The sequence below is a fragment of the Rattus norvegicus genome, chromosome 2 (assembly GCF_036323735.1).
Source record: "Rattus norvegicus strain BN/NHsdMcwi chromosome 2, GRCr8, whole genome shotgun sequence".
Lineage (NCBI taxonomy): Eukaryota > Metazoa > Chordata > Mammalia > Rodentia > Muridae > Rattus > Rattus norvegicus.
The window spans coordinates 91,062,570-91,077,747 of NC_086020.1; the positions used below are offsets into that span (position 1 = coordinate 91,062,570).

General features: G+C 40.7%; 1 protein-coding gene across 2 annotated transcripts in view; it reads left to right on the plus strand.

Annotated features, from left to right (window-relative positions):
* Txnl4al1 (thioredoxin-like 4A like 1) overlaps window positions 1–15,178 on the plus strand; it is a 404,800-nt gene that overhangs the window by 220,220 nt on the left and 169,402 nt on the right. Inside the window, exons 4-5 of one of the 2 annotated variants that reach the window (XM_063282868.1) lie at window positions 7,429–7,440; window positions 12,358–12,377. In XM_063282868.1, coding sequence (XP_063138938.1) covers window positions 7,429–7,440; window positions 12,358–12,377 — 32 coding nt within the window. The remainder of the gene's footprint in view (window positions 1–7,428; window positions 7,441–12,357; window positions 12,378–15,178) is intronic. The other variant, XM_039103593.2, reaches the window with a different exon arrangement.

The following is a 15,178-nucleotide window of genomic DNA, read 5'->3' on the forward strand; positions in this document are numbered from 1 at the left end:
TGTCCCAGTAATCTCTTCTATACTCGACTCTAAAGCCAAAGCCACATGGCCAAAGCTGTAGAGGTTTTGCTGCTTTCTGGGCTGGAACATGGAACCCTTTGCTCTATTATATTATCCCCAGCTTTCTGTTTTCCAACTCCTTAAGTGCCTGAGCTTGGCTGTCCTGGAACTCATTTTGGAGACTAACCTTAATCTCTTAAAATCTGCATGGCTGTTTCCTAAATGTTGAGATTAAAGTTGTGTAGTACTATGCTTGCACCTAAACAGCCAACCAGACAAACAAACAAACAACACTCACCTAAATCCAAAAAGTGAAAATGAACAGCTGAGAGGCCATATTTCTAATGTTTGTTTGCAACACTGAACATGCTTAGAATCTCTTTGCCAACTTTAAGTGAATGGGGAGAAAGTATTCCCCAAGTAGACGGACATAAGATTCCCTGGAGTATAGGGTTTCTCTCTGTAGTCACTATGTGCACAAATATTTCTCTGTAAGCATTGACAAAACTAATTAGATGTTGCTGTGCATATTTAGAACAAGTGTTGGCCTGTTCCCTTAAGCTAAAATACATTGATTTCTCTCATTTTCATAACATCAGAGATCGATTTTTAACAATCTTAGCTGGAAAACGAAAAGATGTGTTATAAAACAGATATAATTGTACAATCACATCTATACATTTACAAAGGCTCAACAATCTTTCCTTCTTTTATTAAAAATAGATTTTTTTTCTCACATATCCTAATTATGCTCTCTGTTTTTCCTGTCCATCTTAGTTCCTCCTCCTCCTTTACTTGAATCTGCATTTCCACACTTCCCTTTCTCATTATAAAAGAAACAGGCTTCTAAGAGGTAAAAATAAAATGTAATATAATAAGAAAATGCAAAGACTGAATGTTATATTGGACAAAATCACAAGACCAAGAGAAGTCACAAAACACAGAGACTCACAAATTTCCAAAAATAGGAATCCATGGAAAGATTAAAGTGGAATAATTAAATAAATAGAATGAAAAATAAGATAAAATAAAACAATATTTTAAAAGTAAAAAAAAACAACCAAAGAAGAGTACACATGGTGGGATGATCCCTGGCCCCAGTTGGATATATAGCAGAGGATTGCTTTAGTAATCATCACTAGGAGGGGAGCCCCTTGGACCTGTGAAGGCATTAGGAGACCATGAAACTCCAAACATGGCGTTGGTTATTGAGTTAGTTTTCTTTTGAAGATCTACTAGTGGGCATGAAGCCTACATACAAGAGAAGTATGTTTCCCCAATGAGATTCCCTTGGGTGAAACCTAATTTTAATTTCCAAGTAGTTATCAATTAGTGATAACTTCAGGGTTATAGAAGGAGACATGTCTCTATTCTCTTTTCCGATCCAGCACTCCATCTGGTGTACACGTGTGCAGGATCTATGCATCCTGCTTCAGTTGTTCTGAATTCGTATGTACTTTGGTCCTTTTGATTTAAAGGGCTTAGATTTCTTTTCTTCCTTTTCATTTTTTTTCTTTTTTCTTATTGCACTTAGGTCCATTTTTTTTCTCATTTTTATTCGTTATTTGTTTACATTCCTAATGCTATCTTCCTTTGCAGTTTCTCCTCCACAACCCCCTATCACCTGCCTCTATGAGGATACATCCCCACCCGCCCACCCACTCCTACCTAAGCACCCTAGCATTCCCCTATCCTGGGTCATCGAGCCTCACAGAACCAAGGGGCTTCCCTCCCAGTGATTACCACTAAAGCAATCTTCTGCTATATATCCAGCTGGGGCCAAGGTTCACCCCACCATTTGTACTCTTCGGTTGGTGGTTTAGTCCTTGGGAGCTTTGCAAGGTTCTGGCTGGTTAATATTTTCTTCCTATGGGGGCCTTGATTTCTTGATGTTGTCCATATTCTCTGCCTTGTACACTCTTTCAATCTCCTCATCAGGATTGATTGAACTCTAAAGGGAGAGATTTGATAGCTATATCCCTCCCATTTAAGGATTGTCCTATGGTCTCAAACTCTGTGCAAAATGTTTGACTGTGGATCTCTCTATTTCTTTCCATCTGGTGGAGGAAGAAGCTATTCTGATGAGGAATGAACAAAACACTTATCTATCAGGTCCATGTGCAGAGCATAATGTCATTAGGAGTCATTTTAGTGTTACAGTGTGTGTGTGTGTGTGTGTGTGTGTGTGTGTGTGTGTGTTTATTTGTGTTTTGTTTTATTTGGTAGTGTTTAGCTTTACACTAGGTACATGGTCTTTCCTGTCTTAGGTTTTTGGTTACCCAGACAGTGTACATGGGTTTAATACCCTGGAGTGGGCCTTCTTAAGTCAAACCAGATATTGGTTACTCCCACAAGTTTTATGCCACCATATTTTGCAGTCAGGGCATCATTAAATGGGCTCTTGTTAGCTTGTTGTTTACACTTATTTTGTGATAGCAGGCAAAGTACCTTCCTGTACCAAAGATGCTAGCCTTTAGCACTTTGTTGTGAAAGCTTTGTGTGGGCACCAGTTAGAATTATCTGTGCTCAATGAGCTGTATAGGTGGACTCTGACCCCATAGGTAGCAATGAATATCCTAGTAAGAGCACCAGTGGAAGGGGAAGCCCTGGGTCCTGCTAAGACTGAACCCCCAGTGAACTAGACTATGGGGGGAGGGCGGCAATGGGGGGAGGGTTGGGAGGGGAACACCCATAAGGAAGGGGAGGGGGGAGGGGGATTTGCCCGGAAACCGGGAAAGGGAATAACACTTGAAATGTATATAAGAAATACTCAAGTTAATAAAAAAAAAAAAAAAGAAATAGAACCTGGCTTCTTTAAGAACAATATGACCAACCAACCAGAGCTCTCAGGGACTAAATCACTACCAAAAGACTACACATGGACAGACCCATGGCTCCTGCTGCATATGTAACAGCTGCCTTTGTGTGCACCAACTGGAGGAGAAGCCCTTTGTCCTGCCAAGGCTGGAGCCCCCAGTGCAGGGGAATGTCAGGTGGGGAGGCCTGAAGGGGAATAGTTGGGGAGGAGGAACGGCCTTACAGAAGAAGGGGAGGGGAATTGGATAGGGGGCTTATGGATGGGAAGTGGGAAAGGGAATAACATTTGAAATGTAAAAAAAATTCATAAAAAAAAAACGGTTAAAAAATTCAGTCAGTCAGAGAGGCTTTAAAATTCTCACAGAAGGATGTAAAAATATTTTAAACTAAAACATTGTCTCCATTTATGGTAACTTCAACTCTATTGTGGGACTTCCATGCTCACTACTGTTTGGAGCCTGAAACAAGTCATACTTTGAGATATGAAGAAAGCATATGCTTGCATTTATGGCAATACATCCCTTACAGGAAAAAGTTGTTGTGTATCAAGAACTGTCAAATCTCCGCAATGACTGGAAGGGAAGGTATCCTCTGTAACTGACTGAACTATATCTGCATTTTAAGAAAATAAAAGTTAAAACAGAAAAAAAGAGAAAGAGATAGGACCCTTTTTTCAGTTTTTGGAGAGAAAGCTTATAGTCATGGTAATTATCTGGCTTGTTTGCGGTTCCCGTGGGACTCCTTTGTCCAACAACTGAAAGAGTTGTAAGACAGTATTGGTACAGGAAACTTCATTTGATGATGAGAGATGTCCAGTTGGGTCTCTGTCTCCCCACTATTTAAGGATTTTATTGAGATCACCTTTATGTTTGTATATATTTTGAAAATCCTTTACTGTTCTTTCCATACTACTGGCAAATAACTCTTCGTTTTAGTTCTCTCTCTGTATTCTCTTTCTCTAATATTAGAAAATGTTTAGACAGTTCAAATTTATAAATTTGTGTGTATATGTGTGTAGCAATTACCATAGAAAAAAAGAGACTTTTAATTAGAAAGCTGGGGGACAATGAGAGTGGTCCAGCGAAGATAAATAGAGTATGAAATGATGAGACTCTACTTCAACTGAAAACATAAAAATACAATCCGGGAACCACAAATGTGGAAAACAAGACAAGCAAAAAAAAAAAAAAAAAAAAAAAGAAGAAGAAGTCCTTTTTTTCCCTATTCCTATGAAAACACATCATGATCAAATCGAACATAGAAAGTATTTAATTAGGGATCTTAGTTATATTTTTATTGGGTGAGTCCATGACCCATGACCATCATGGTTCGGGGACATGGCAGCATACAGACTTAGCATTGATTCAAGGACTCAGATCTTGCTTAGATCTTTTTCATGAGAGAGAGAAAGAGAGAGAGAGAGAGAGAGAGAGAGAGAGAGAGAGAGAGAGAGAGAGAGAGAGCCTAATGACAGAACTCCTTGAACTAGGCCACAAACCCTAGTTTTTCTAAACCTATCAAACAACTAGGGATCACACACTCAAAAATATGAGCCGATGGAACCATTTTCATTCAGACCACCACCAAATACAAGAACTTATTAGGTACATTTTACATGTAATAATAAAAATGTTAAATGTTCTGGAGGAGTCATTTGAGAAAATATTTGCCTCAGGAGCATGAGTGGCAGGACCTAGGTAATGAGCCTAGGTTAAAACCTAGGTAAAGAATCCCACAGGTTGCATTAGCTAATAGGAATCTGAATATTCACCTTTAATTTTTTTTGGGATAACACATAAAGATGATTTTATTGAAGTCAGGTGTAGCAGATTTGCATGACATCCTCCCTTTCACCTATCGAGTAGAAGGAGTGTTATCCTAATGAAGGTTCACACTGATCCAGAGGGAACCTTTGCCAGTTTCCATTCCTAATCTTGCGTTGTTTTCATTTTGTTCATTTTGTTCTACGCCACTGACAACGTTATCTTTGGTCCGAACCTGTTCCTCCAAAAGTGATAGTTGTTGACCACAGCTTACTGAACTCTTTTTTTTTTTAATTAACTTGAGTATTTCTTATATACATTTCGAGTGTTATTCCCTTTCCCGGTATCCGGGCAAACATCCCCCTCCCCCCTCCCCTTCCTTATGGGTGTTCCCCTCCCAACCCTCCACCCATTGCCACCCTCCCCCCACCAGTCTAGTTCACTGAGGGTTGTGTCTTAGCAGGACCCAGGGCTTCTCCTTCCACTGGTGCTCTTACTAGGATATTCATTGCTACCTATGGGGTCAGAGTCCAGGGTCAGTCCATGTATAGTTTTTAGGTAGTGGCTTAGTCCCTGGAAGCTCTGGTTGCTTAGCATTGTTGTACATATGGGATCTCGAGCCCCTTCAAGATCTTCCAGTTCTTTCTCTGATTCCTTCAACGGGGGTCCTATTCTCACTTCAGTGGTTTGCTGCTGGCATTCGCCTCTGAATTTGCTGTATTCTGGCTGTGTCTCTCAGGAGCGATCTACATCCGGCTCCTGTCGATCTGCACTTCTTTGCTTCATCCAACTTGTCTAATTGGGTGGCTGTATATGTATGGGCCACATGTGGGGCAGGCTCTGAATGGGTGTTCCTTCAGTCTCTGTTTTAATCTTTGCCTCTCTCTTCCCTGCCAAGGGTATTCTTGTTCCCCTTTTAAAGAAGGAGTGAAGCATTCACATTTTGATCATCCGTCTTGAGTTTCATGTGTTCTAGGCATCTAGGGTAATTCAAGCATTTGGGCTAATAGCCACTTATCAATGAGTGCATACCATGTATGTCTTTCTGTGATTGGGTTAGCTCACTCAGGATGATGTTTTCCAGTTCCAACCATTTGCCTACGAATTTCATAAAGTCGTTGTTTTTGATAGCTGAGTAATATTCCATTGTGTAGATGTACCACATTTTCTGTATCCATTCCTCTGTTGAAGGGCATGTGGGTTCTTTCCAGCTTCTGGCTATTATAAATAAGGCTGCAATGAACATAGTGGAGCACGTGTCTTTTTTATATGTTGGGGCATCTTTTGGGTATATGCCCAAGAGAGGTATACCTGGATCCTCAGGCAGTTCAATGTCCAATTTTCTGAGGATACTCCAGACTGATTTCCAGAATGGTTGTACCAGTTTGCAATCCCACCAACAATGGAGGAGTGTTCCTCTTTCTCCACATCCTCGCCAGCATCTGTTGTCCCCTGAGCTTTTGACCATAGCCATTCTCACTGGTGTGAGGTGAAATCTCAGGGTTGTTTTGATTTGCATTTCCCTTATGACTAAAGATGTTGAACATTTCATTCGGTGTTTCTCAGCCATGGCATTCCTCAGCTATGAATTCTTTGTTTAGCTCTGAACCCCATTTTTTAATAGGGTTATTTGTTTCCCTGCGGTCTAACTTCTTGAGTTCTTTGTATATTTTGGATATAAGTCCTCTATCTGTTGTAGGATTGGTAAAGATCTTTTCCCAATCTGTTGATTGCCGTTTTGTCCTAACCACAGTGTCCTTTGCCTTACAGAAGCTTTGCAGTTTTATGAGATCCCATTGGTCGATTCTTGATCTTAGAGCGTAAGCCATTGGTGTTTTGTTTAGGAAATTTTTCCAGTGCCCATGTGTTCCAGATGCTTCCCTAGTTTTTCTTTTATTAGTTTGAGTGTGTCTGGTTTGATGTGGAGGTCCTTGATCCACTTGGACTTAAGTTTTGTACAGGGTGATAAGGATGGATCGATCTGCATTCTTCTACATGTTGCCCTCCAGTTGAACCAGCACCATTTGCTGAAAATGCTATCTTTTTTCCATTTGATGGTTTTGGCTCCTTGGTCAAAAATCAAGTGACCATAGGTGTGTGGGTTCATTTCTGGGTCTTCAATTCTATTCCATTGGTCTATCTGTCTGTCTCTGTACCAATACCAATTATCACTATTGCTCTGTAATACTGCTTGAGTTCAGGGATAGTGATTCGCCCTGAAGTCCTTTTATTGTTGAGGATAGCTTTAGCTATCCTGGGTTTTTTGTTATTCCAGATGAATTTGCAAATTGTTCTGTCTAACTCTTTGAAGAATTGGATTGGTATTTTGATGGGGATTGCATTGAATGTATAGATTGCTTTTGGTAAAATGGCCATTTTTACTATATTAATCCTGCAAATCCATGAGCATGGGAGATCTTTCCATCTTCTGAGGTCTTCTTCAATTTCCTTCTTCAGTGTCTTGAAGCTCTTATTGTACAGATCTTTTACTTGCTTTGTTAAAGTCACACCGAGGTACTTTATATTATTTGGGTCTATTATGAAGGGTGTCGTTTCCCTAATTTCTTTCTCGGCTTGTTTCTCTTTTGTATAGAGGAAGGCAACTGATTTATTTGAGTTAATTTTATACCCAGCCACTTTGCTGAAGTTGTCTATCAGCTTTAGTAGTTCTCTGGTGGAACTTTTGGGATCACTTAAATATACTATCATATCATCTGCAAATAGTGATATTTTGACTTCTTCTTTTCCGATCTGTATCCCCTTGACCTCCTTTGTTGTCTGATTGCTCTGGCTAGAACTTCAAGAACTATATTGAATAAGTAGGGAGAGAGTGGGCAGCCTTGTCTAGTCCCTGATTTTAGTGGGATTGCTTCAAGTTTCTCTCCATTTAGTTTAATGTTAGCAACTGGTTTGCTGTATATGGCTTTTACTATGTTCAGGTATGGGCCTTGAATTCCTATTCTTTCTAGGACTTTTATCATGAAGGGGTGTTGAATTTTGTCAAATGCTTTCTCAGCGTCTAATGAAATGATCATGTGGTTTTGTTCTTTCAGTTTGTTTATATAATGGATCATGTTGATGGTTTTCCGTATATTAAACCATCCCTTCATGCCTGGGAGGAAGCCTACTTGGTCATGGTGGATGATTGTTTTGATGTGATCTTGGATTCGGTTTGCCAGAATTTTATTGAGTATTTTTGCGTCGATATTCATAAGGGAAATTGGTCTGAAGTTCTCTTTCTTTGTTGTGTCTTTGTGTGGTTTAGGTATAAGAGTAATTGTGGCTTCGTAGAAGGTATTCGGTAGTGATCCATCTGTTTCAATTTTGTGGAATAGTTTGGATAATATTGGTATGAAGTCTTCTATGAAGGTTTGATAGAATTCTGCACTAAACCCGTCTGGACCTGGGCTCTTTTGGTTGGGAGACCTTTAATGACTGCTTCTATTTCCTTAGGAGTTATGGGGTTGTTTAACTGGTTTATCTGTTCCTGATTTAACTTCGATACCTGGTATCTGTCTAGGAAATTGTCCAGTTCCTGAAGATTTTCAAGTTTTGTTGAATATAGGTTTTTATAGTAAGATCTGATGATTTTTTGAATTTCCTCTGAATCTGTAGTTATGTCTCCCTTTCCATTTCTGATTTTGTTATTTGGACGCACTCTCTGTGTCCTCTCGTTAGTGTGGCTAAGGGTTTATCTATCTTGTTGATTTTCTCAAAGAACCAACTTTTGGTTCTGTTGATTCTTTCTATGGTCTTTTTTGTTTCTACTTGGTTGATTTCAGCTCTGAGTTTGATTATTTCCTGCCTTCTACTCCTCCTGGGTGTATTTGCTTCTTTTTGTTCTAGAGCTTTTAGGTGTGCTGTCAAGCTGCTGACATATGCTCTTTCCTGTTTCTTTCTGCAGGCACTCAGCGCTATGAGTTTTCCTCTTAGCACAGCTTTCCTTGTGTCCCATAAGTTTGGGTATGTTGTACCTTTATTTTCATTAAATTCTAAAATGTTTTTAATTTCTTTCTTTATTTCTTCCTTGACCAGGTTATCATTGAGTAGAGCATTGTTCAATTTCCAAGTATATGTGGGCATTCTTCCTTCATTGTTATTGAAGACCAGTTTTAGGCCGTGGTGGTCCGATAGCACGCCGGGGTGTTATTTCTATCTTTCTGTACCTGTTGAGGCCCGTTTTTTGACCAATTATATGGTCAATTTTGAAGAAAGTACCATGAGGAGCTGAGAAGAAGGTATATCCTTTTGCTTTAGGATAGAATGTTCTATAAATATCCGTTAAGTCCATTTGACTCATGATTTCTCTTAGTCTGTCTACATCTCTGTTTAATTTCTGTTTCCATGATCTGTCCATTGATGAGAGTGGGGTGTTGAAATCTCCCACTCTTATTGTGTGAGGTGCAATGTGTGTTTTGAGCTTTAGTAAGGTTTCTTTTACATATGTAGGTGTCCTTGTATTTGGGGCATAGGTATTTAGGATTGAGAGTTCATCTTGATGGAATTTTCCTTTGATGAATATGAAGTGTCCTTCCTTATCTTTTTTGATGACTTTTAGTTGAAAATTGATTTTATTTGATATTAGAATGGCTACTCCAGCTTGCTTCTTCTGACCATTTTCTTGGAAAATTGTTTTCCAGCCTTTCACTCTGACGTAATGTCTGTCTTTGTCTCTGAGGTGTGTTTCCTGTAGGCAGCAGAATGCAGGGTCCTCGTTGCGTATCCAGTTTGTTAATCTATATCTTTTTATTGGGGCGTTGAGGCCATTGACGTTGAGAGATTTAAGGAATAGTGATTATTGCTTCCTGTTATATTCATATTTGGATGTGAGGTTATGTTTGTGTGCTTTCATTCTCTTTGTTTTGTTGCCAAGATGATTAGTTTCTTGCTTCTTCTAGGGTATAGCTTGCCTCCTTATGTTGGGCTTTACCATTTATTATCCTTTGTAGTGCTGGATTTGTAGAAAGATATTGTGTAAATTTGGTTTTGTCATGGAATATCTTGGTTTCTCCATCTATGTTAATTGAGAGTTTTGCAGGATACAGTAACCTGGGCTGGCATTTGTGTTCTCTTAGGGTCTGTATGACATCAGTCCAGGATCTTCTGGCCTTCATAGTTTCTGGCGAGAAGTCTGGTGTGATTCTGATAGGTCTGCCTTTATATGTTACTTGACCTTTTTCCCTTACTGCTTTTAATATTCTTTCTTTATTTTGTGCGTTTGGTGTTTTGACTATTATGTGACGGGATGTGTTTCTTTTCTGGTCCAATCTATTTGGAGTTCTGTAGGCTTCTTGTATGCCTATGGGTATCTCTTTTTTTAGGTTAGGGAAGTTTTCTTCTATGATTTTGTTGAAGATATTTACTGGTCCTTTGAGCTGGGAGTCTTCACTCTCTTCTATACCTATTATCCTTAGGTTTGATCTTCTCATTGAGTCCTGGATTTCCTGTATGTTTTGTACCAGTAGCTTTTTCCGCTTTACATTATCTTTGACAGTTGAGTCAATGATTTCTATGGAATCTTCTGCTCCTGAGATTCTCTCTTCCATCTCTGGAATTCTGTTGGTGAAGCTTGTATCTACAGCTCCTTGTCTCTTCTTTTGGTTTTCTATATCCAGGGTTGTTTCCATGTGTTCTTTCTTGATTGCTTCTATTTCCATTTTTAATTCCTTCAACTGTTTGATTGTGTTTTCCTGGAATTCTTTCAGGGATTTTTGCGATTCCTCTCTGTAGGCTTCTACTTGTTTATTAATGTTTTCCTGTGTTTCCCTAAGGGAGTTCTTCACGTCTTTCTTGAAGTCCTCCAGCATCATGATCAAATATGATTTTGAAACAAGATCTTGCTTTTCTTATGTGTTTGGATATTCCATGTTTGTTTTGGTGGGAGAATTGGGCTCCGATGATGCCATGTAGTCTTGGTTTCTTTTGCTTGTGTTCCTGCGCTTGCCTCTCGCCATCAGATTATCTCTAGTGTTACTTTGTTCTGCTGTTTCTGACAGTGGCTAGACTGTCCTATAAGCCTGTGTGTCAGGAGTGCTGTAGACCTGTTTTCCTCTCTTTCAGTCAGTTATGGGGACAGAGTGTTCTGTTTTAGGGCGTGTAGTTTTTCCTCTCTACAGGTCTTCAGCTGTTCCTGTGGGCCTGTGTCTTGAGTTCACTAGGCAGCTTTCTTTCAGCAGAAAAGTTGGTCTTACCTGTGGTCCCGAGGCTCAAGTTAGCTCGTGGGGTGCTGCCCACGGGCTCTCTGCAGCGGCAGCAACCAGGAAGACCTGTGCCGCCCCTTCCGGGGGCTTCAGTGCACCAGGGTTCCCGATGGCCTTTAGTGTTTTCCTCTGGTGTCCGAGATGTGTGTGCAGAGAGCAGTCTCTTCTGGTTTCCCAGGCTTGTCTGCCTCTCTGAAGGTTTAGCTCTCCCTCCCACGGGATTTGGGTGCAGAGAACTGTTTATCCGGTCTGTTTCCCTCAGGTTCCGGCGGTGTCTCAGGCAGGGGTCCTGCCGCTCCTGGGCCCTCCCCGACGGGAGCCCAGAGGCCTTATATAGTTTCCTCTTGGGCCAGGGATGTGGGCAGGGGTGGGCAGTGCTGGTGGTGTCTTCCGCTCTGCAGCCTCAGGAGTGCCCACCTGACCAGGCGGTGAGGCCTCTTTCCCAAGGGGTCTGGGAGCAGAGAGCTGCTGCCGGCTGGGATCCGCGGGAGTGGGACCTCCGGCAAACACAGGACGTGCCCGGTCCTAGATGAACTCTGCCTCTGTGTGTCCCGATCTCACCAGTCAGCTCTCTTGCAGCAGACAAGTTGGTCTTACCTGTGGTCTCGAGGCTCAAATTTGCTCGCGGGGTGCTGCCCATGGGCTCTCTGCGGCAGCAGCAACCAGGAAGCCACCTTTAATTTTTATTTAATCATTAATTATAGCCAAAATGTTTGAAAACCCTCATATATGGGCACTTTATCAATGGTACTTTTATCTTTCACCCCCACCTCAAACTCCTCATATCCTCTCTCCTTCTGTCTTTGAGTATTCTGTGCACACACACACACACACACACACACACACAACAGGGAGAGAGAAACACACACACACACACACACACACAGAGAGAGAGAGAGAGAGAGAGAGAGAGAGAGAGAAGAGAGAGAGAGAGAGAGAGAGAGAGAGAGAGAGAGAGAGAGATGCTCACATGTGTCTTCAATCTACTCAGCCTACTTAGCATTGGTCCTATATCGATATGTTCAGGGATGACCACTTGGGATTCCATATCCTATGGATGTAGGAGCTCATTCAATAGAAGACTAGGTCCCTCTATTCCATTTATGATCTGTGTTTCTTTATCTGGGGACAGTGGCCCTGTGGAATTGAGAAAGAAGATTGGTGACCTTCTGTTCATATACAGACTGTTGGAATAGGACTCTGCCACAAAAGAAAGCAGGATCAAAGCCAAAGGAGCTCTGTAAGGCAATTTACTCCAGTGCAGGAGGGTGTGGAGTCATCTGAACATAGAAAAGTGAGCACGTGAAGAGTAAACCTCACTTACTGTTTATTCCCACACATGTCTCATATCACTGATGGAAGTTCTGCTCTCAAGACCTGGCCATGAAGTGAAACAGTGTGAAGGAGAGGAGTCTCAGGAATCCTGGGGCTTGAATAAGCAGACATGTACCAAAGGGTTTCAAAAGATGGTAGAGGTTTTTGGAAGATTGGCTGCTAATGTTTGAAGCTTTGGAGTCAGTCAGAGGAATTTGAACTACATGAAGAGATTTGGTAAAGTTCTGGCAGTTAATGCAAAGATAAATTAGCTCAGTTGTATGTCTGTCCTTTATCTTCTATAAAAAATGCAGTAGAGTCACTTGATAGAAAAAATTAAGATTTTTTCCCCTCTTTCTCTCTCCTTTGTAAACAAATCCATTTTATTCACCAATCCTCTGTTTCCTAACATAGAGCGACTCTCTGTGGCGTGTTTATGGATTGATGTGAGTCTTCACATATGTTCATTTTGCATTCTCTTTCTGACAAGGTGTAAACAAATTAATATCTACTCCCTCTCGGCAGGAGAAAGAAATGGAATCCCAGGAGAGGGTGTGGTGGCAGTGCCCCTTTCCTTCTCACTAAGGAGTGTTAACAGCACCACTCCAGCTGCTCTCTGGTGTTCTGCCTGTTTGCTCTGATGAAGGTGCCAAACATTCTCTAAGGGGCCACAGCGATATCAGCTCCATGGTGTCTACAATGGTGGTTAACATAGAGAGCGTAGTCTATAGAGAGCTTTAAAAACACCAACCACTTAATGTGAACAGTTTTCAAGTGAAGATTTTCAACTAAATCTTACTTAAGATTTTTTGAGATTTTAAAACTGTCTGGTAAACAGAGAAAGATTTTTTTTTCTGTATGGTGTTACTAAGCTGCATGTTTTCCTCTAACAAGATCTAAGTTCATAGAACCTGCAGTGACATCAAGGTTCATAACTAGAATCACAATCAACTGAGCTAAAACTTTGAATCCAAACACATAAAACTTAAGAAAAATAAAGGTACCATGGCATGGCATTCGTAGTGACTTTTCTTGTTGTCAACTTGAATATATCTGTAATGAGTTACCATCCAGATGGGATGCCCATGGGAGATGCTCTGCTTGGTTTGCACCTGGGGAATCCACTTCTGGTCTGGATCTTTGAAGAAGGAAGACACACCTCTGATTTGGGTCTGGAGGCTGCAAGACACACCTTTAATCTGGGCCATCCCTCTTCTGGAAGCCTATATAAGGACTTGGATGAGGGAACATCTTGCTTTTTGCCTATGTGTCCTCCCTTTGCTAACACATCCATTCTTTCACTGACATTAAAGTCCACTTCTTTGTGATTCTAGCATATACGGAAAACTTGTTGAGGAAGCCAACCTTGTGGAACTGAGCAACTACTAGATTCTTGGACTTTCCTTCCATTGCTGGATTAGTTGGAAATGTATCCTGTTGGTTGTTCCAATAAGCCCCTTTTCTATATATACAGAGAGTGTGATGATTTGCATATGCTTGGAGCAGGAAGTGGCACTATTAGAAGGTGTGGCCTTGTTGGAGGAAGTGTGTCACTGTGGAGGTGGGCTTGGAGGCCCTCCTCCTACCTGTCTGAGGATGCCCAGTTTGTTCCTGGCTTCCCTTGGGTGAAGATGTAGAACTCAGTTCCTCCTGGACCATGCCTGCCTGGATACAGCTATGCTGCCATGCACCTACCTTGATGATAATGAACTGAACCTCTTAACCTGTAAGCCAGTCCCAATCAAATGTTGTTCTTTATAAAACTTACATTGGTCTTGGTGCCTGTTCACAGCAATAAAACCCTAACTAAGACAGAGAGAGATTCAATTCATAAGTTGTGTGGCTAATACAACATTGATATTGTTATGTTTGGGTTAGTTTCAGAACTAAGGACAAGTTTTTAAATAAAGAAAAACAATAAAAAGTCCACAATAGTTCTATCAGCTTTTTGAAAACTATTTTATGTTGCACAGAGATATTAATTATAGAAGCAATGCTCTATAATGAAAAATTACTCTACAAAAATTCCACACTCATATATTTTACTGTAGCCAAGTAAAGACTAAAAACAATGGGTTCAGAATCTTGAACCCAGAGGCTGCTGGGGTTAAGAACTAGGATTTCTTCTGGAATGCTTAGTAAATTTCTTTCTAGTGACATGCAAACTTAATGAATAAAGAAAGAAAAGACTATTCTACTTCTAGTTTCTGGAATTCGGTGATTCTAGAACACTATATAAATCACTACAGATCAGCCAGATCTTTTAAAGCACAGCCATTTTAAATTCATACAGAGCAGCCAAGAGGTCTGCTGAGGGCACTTCCTCCAGACATAAGAATTATTACAACTGGGGCAATCTGGGCATTCTGTGAGTTCTAGGTTTCCCAACAGCGTCCAATCATATATTGCAGGCAGGATTCAAAGGAAGTGGTGGACTCGTCACTATGGTTGGAGGGAAGAAGTTAGTGAGAAGAGATTAGTGAACTTTATACAGAGTAGAAGGAAAACAATGTTAGAACTCTGAGAAGAACACTTTGCTGGGGCACAATAGGAGAAACATGTGGAGTGTATGTTTCATAAAAAGAATCTCCCCCAGCTCCGGAAAAAAGAACCAAAAAAAAAAAAAAAGAATCTCCATTTTTCAGAAGTGCTTTTCCATTTAGCTATTTCCAGTATACTGTATGTGGTTACTAAGGCTACATTTACTACTATGTGAATGACAGCATTTTGCATTGACTTGTATTCAGTTCTGGGAATTGGAGGTGAGTTTGAGACACTGCATATCTCTGTCTTGCAAAGAAGCTGTGCAAACAAGGACTATGCAAATAGTGGCAGCCTTGACTGACTCCTGCTGGTTCTTGGAATTGGAGCTGCAACTCTGGAGTCCCACTACAGTAGTCTCAGGCTCACAGTTTGGCTGGACACAAAGCTTTTCTTTTTGGGACATCTCAACAAGCTTACAACATCTTAGTGTTTGGAAGCCACTCCATTTTCTCAGGCTAATACCCTTGAATAGACACTGATCAAAGTCTCAGATTGCTTTATTGAACCTATGTTATGCTTTGTAAAAGTGAGAAAGGAGCC